General features: G+C 47.0%; 1 protein-coding gene across 1 annotated transcript in view; it reads left to right on the forward strand.

Moving 5' to 3' along the window:
* Window positions 1-4,355, forward strand: part of dnah6 (dynein, axonemal, heavy chain 6) — a 62,384-nt gene that overhangs the window by 7,828 nt on the left and 50,201 nt on the right. The window contains exons 14-18 of the mRNA XM_060047417.1: window positions 123-243; window positions 626-777; window positions 1,969-2,121; window positions 2,660-2,911; window positions 4,195-4,322. Of these exons, the coding sequence (XP_059903400.1) occupies window positions 123-243; window positions 626-777; window positions 1,969-2,121; window positions 2,660-2,911; window positions 4,195-4,322 (806 nt within the window). The remainder of the gene's footprint in view (window positions 1-122; window positions 244-625; window positions 778-1,968; window positions 2,122-2,659; window positions 2,912-4,194; window positions 4,323-4,355) is intronic.

A 4,355-nucleotide genomic window follows, 5' to 3' on the forward strand; every position in this document is an offset into this window, starting at 1 on the left:
GAATATATGTTTCCATGTTATCCCCTCATGATGACATGACAGTTCTCAACGCTTTGTCTAAAAAGTTATATTGCTGGATTCTGATTGGCTGTCCCCCTGGCCCCCGTTAATCTGCTCCTCAGCAATCGCTGCAGGTGGCCTTTGACTCCGCCCATGTATACTCCTCCACCTTCGAGCACTTCTGGAACTTCTACAAGGAGAACGAGAGCCTCAATCTGGATGAACTGCAAACACAAGATCACGGTACTGTTCTTTACTTCCTCGTCAACCTCTTCATCAGCATAATCATTATCATCATCATCCTCATCTTCATCATCATCATCATCCTCATCATGCATATACGTCATTCACAAACGGCACAAAGGACACTCTAAAATGCAAATGCCATGTAGGTTTCTCACAATATGATAGATTTGGTTGTAAACAAAAACGTGCCATTTAGGTAACCTTTTTAAATTTCTTTGTTATTAACAAGTTGCCGACAATCCGTTTTCTGGAATACGTTTTTTCCGATAATGATCACATTGAGTTTTTCATGCTGTGTTTTAAAGTTCGAGGTTTGTTGTCATATCCTGCGTGTGTTTTTGAAGCATGACAACTGTTTTTTTCCTGCCTCTTCCTGCAGACGTGGTGTTTTTTAGGGAAAGTCTCCAGAAGTATCACTGGCAGTATAAACAAGCCCTGGCCATCACACAACAGAGACAACTGGGGCTGCTCCTAGTGGACACGGCTCAGCTGAAAAACAACCTCACCCCATCTCCCCTACGCTGTCTGGAGGTCAACTCCAACACTCTCTCTCTTTCTTTCTCTCTCTCTCTCTCTCTCTCTCTCTCTCTCCTTCTCTCACTCCTTCTCACTCTCTCTCACTCACAAACACACGCACATAATTTCACATTTACATTTACCTTCAGGTTATTTAGCATAGGCTTTTATCTAAAGCGACTTATAATAAGCGCATTTGTCTGAAGAAAGAGAAGCAACAACATGTCGCAGTCGTAAGATGGTTTTTTTTGGAAGGTGAGGGAGGAGGAGGGGTGATGGGGGGTGAGGAGGGAGGCTATTCAGAGTCCAGGTGAACTCTGCAAGGTTGGTTTCTTTCTAAATTCGTTTTTTTTTTTTAGACAAATATAACCACCATAGACAAATGCCACTCTTTGTGAAGTATACAATTTTCCGTACTTATTTCCGTTCTTCAAAGGAAGACGCGAATGGAAAGGATTCAAAGAACAGCACATCAAAGTAGGGCATCCTTTGGAAGCAAAGCATTAATTTTACAGAAACACCTTCTTTTTGTGTTTCCTTCTTCTACAAATAGTCAGACTAATGTTCAGAATTAACGTTCATAGAGTTCAAAGTCCTCTACTGATAACATCACTCTATACTGCTGTTCTCCTATCAATACTGTTCATACGGCATATATCTTATTTATAATATCTATCAAACTACGTATGTACATGCTCTGCATGTTACTACTTTTTAGTTTTTGCTCTTCTGGTTAGAATCTAAACTCCATTTCCTGGTCTCAGTACTCTTAGGCCTGTTCTGTGCAATACGTTGAACAAAATTGAATAGGCCTATTGAATATAATATACACAGAGATGTACATCTAAAGCAATCATTGTCTCTATACATGTCTCTAATCTAATGCCGACATCATAGATGGTAAATAGTAAATGGACCGCATTTATACCGCGCTTTTTTTACCAGTGGCCACTCAAAGTGCTTTACAATGTCGCCTTACGTTCACCCATTCATGCACACATTCACACTCCAACGGCGGTGTCTGCCATGCAGGGCGATCGCCAGCTCGTCAGGGATCGAACTAGCAACCAACCGGTTACCCACCCTCTCTCTACTTCCTGAGGCACATGCCGCCACAATGTCGGTGTGACACACAGAACTAGAAAAAGGCCTGCGTACGACGTGTGAAGTGAATCCCCTGGGGCCTGTTCTCCTCTCTCTCCGTAGACCGTCCATGAGATGCTGCCCCTGCTGGCCAAGAAGAGGCTGGACGCCATCATGTCCGAGTCCCTGGACGCCCAGATCAGGCTGGGGGTCGTCCCCTCGGCCACCACCGAGTTCGTCAACTCCCTGACCTTCCTGGACGAGATACAGGAAAGAGTACGGGGCTTTACCCTTCATTAGTCATGTTTGTTCCTTATGTTGAAGTGTTTCACCTCTTTGTCCTTCCGTCCTCATCCTCCTCTTCCTCGTCCCCATTATAAATTGTCAACCTCTTCGTCACCTTCTTCCCTTTCCTCGCCTTCTTCATCTTCATGCTCTCCCTCTTGGTTGTCATCGTCGTCTTCTTCTTCATCTGCATCATCGTCATTGAGAACCTCATCATCATCATCATCATCATCATCATCATCGTCTTCATCGCTATGCTCATCTCTATAATCTTTGTGGCAGATTAATTAATTAATTAATTCATTCATGTCCTCCTCCTCATTCATTCATGTTCTCCTGCATCATCGTCATTATCAACATCATCATCTTCATTGCTGTGCTCATCCCCTTTGTAATCTTTGCGGCGGCAGATTCATTCATTCATGTTGCCTTCCTCCTCCTGTCCCGGCTCTCTCCTCCTCCTCCTCCTCCTCTTCCTCCTCCTCCTCCTCCTGCTCCTCCTCCTCCTCCTCCTCCTCTTCCTCCCCAGATCTCAGTGCTGGAGGAGCAGCAGGAGGTGGTGTCTCAGATGTACCATCTGATCCAGACGTACGAGGTGCCCACGCCCCCAGAGGACCTGGCCATGTTCGCCACGCTGGGCCCGTCCATGACGGCCGTGCAGGGCGCCGTGGAGAAGGCGTCCGCGGAGAGGGACGCCAACGTGGACAAGTTCTGCACCTTCCTGCAGAGAGACATCAAGGAGCTCAACCAGGAGGTCAAGGCCGTCAAGGAGAAGGCGCACGTGCGTGAGACGTCTCTGTTTTGACAACATTTTGGTTATTGGGGATTTTGGTTATTTATTTTTTTACGCTTTCATCCAAAGCGACTTTGGATGAAACACAACCATTCATACACACATTTGAAAAGCGACGGTGGAGTCAACCACGCAAGGCGACAGCCAGCTCGTCAGGAGTGGCTGTCGCCTTTTAACCAGTGGTCACTCAAAAGCACTTTGAGTGGCCACTGGTTAAAAAAGCGCGGTATAAATGCGGTCCATTTACTATTTACCATCTATGACGTCGGCTTTAGATTAGAGACATGTATAGACACAAAGGTGTGCTTTAGATGTACATCAGTGTATATTATATTCAATAGGCAATTCAATTTTGTTCAACGTATTGCACAGACAGGCCTAAGAGTACTGAGAGCATACACACATTTGAAAACCGACGGTGGAGTCAACCACGCAAGGCGACAGCCAGCTCGTAAGGAGCAGTCAGGGTGAGGTGTCTCGCTCAGGGACACCTCGACACTCTCAGCTAGGAGGAGCCGGGGATCGAACTAGCAACCTTCCTGTTACTAGTCAACCCGCTCTGCCTCCTGAGCAACTGCCGTCCCAATAACCGGTGTTTCTCTCTCTCAAAACCACCTGTTGGGTTGGGGTCGTCTGGGACGGGTACATAATGCAAACAGGCTTAGAAAACTTGTGACAAAACAAAATGACGCTTCGATTTTTTGCCCGGGGACAAAGTGACATTGTTTTCTCCCTGGGTACAGCTAAAGGATTAGCTTAGCCTGAAGTCTAATAACGGTGGCAGGGCAATATAACTGAGCGCTGCAGGTTTGAGATAGCTAATATCTTTGCAGGAATAAAAAGAAAAAAAAAAAGCAACGACAACGCGGTTTATAAAAAGAGATGCGCGGAGGAAAATCTGCTGTGGCAGGCAATTAGTTGATCCTCCCACTCTGGTGGGGCGTTCTGAACTCTGTTCTGTCCCATCCTTCGCATCAATTGGGGCGACAGTAGCATAGGAGGCAGAGAGGGATGACTGGTAACCGGAAGGTTGCTAGTTCAATCCCCCGGCTCCTCCTAGCTGAGTGCCGGGGTGTCCCTGAGCGAGACGCCTCACTCTGACTGCTCAAGACGAGCTGGCTGTCGCCCTGCGTGGCTGACTCCAACGTCGGTGTGTGAATGGGTGCATGAATGGTTGTAAGTTGCTTTGGATAAAAGCGTCTGCAAATGTATCCCGTCATGTGTGTCTGGGATGTGTGTTAACGATCCGGGTGTTGGACATCCGTCTGTAGGACGGTCAGATCCTGGACATCGCTGCTGACCCGGCCAGAGTGCGTCTGCTCCTGGGGACATCCAGATCTCCATCGACGAGCTCCACGCCCAGGCCACCACCTACAGCTCCTACCAGAGGAGATTCCAGGTCCTTCCTTTTCTTTATGATCATCACCCGGGA

This window comes from Gadus macrocephalus, chromosome 3 (genome assembly GCF_031168955.1).
Source record: "Gadus macrocephalus chromosome 3, ASM3116895v1".
Classification (NCBI taxonomy): Eukaryota; Metazoa; Chordata; class Actinopteri; order Gadiformes; family Gadidae; genus Gadus; species Gadus macrocephalus.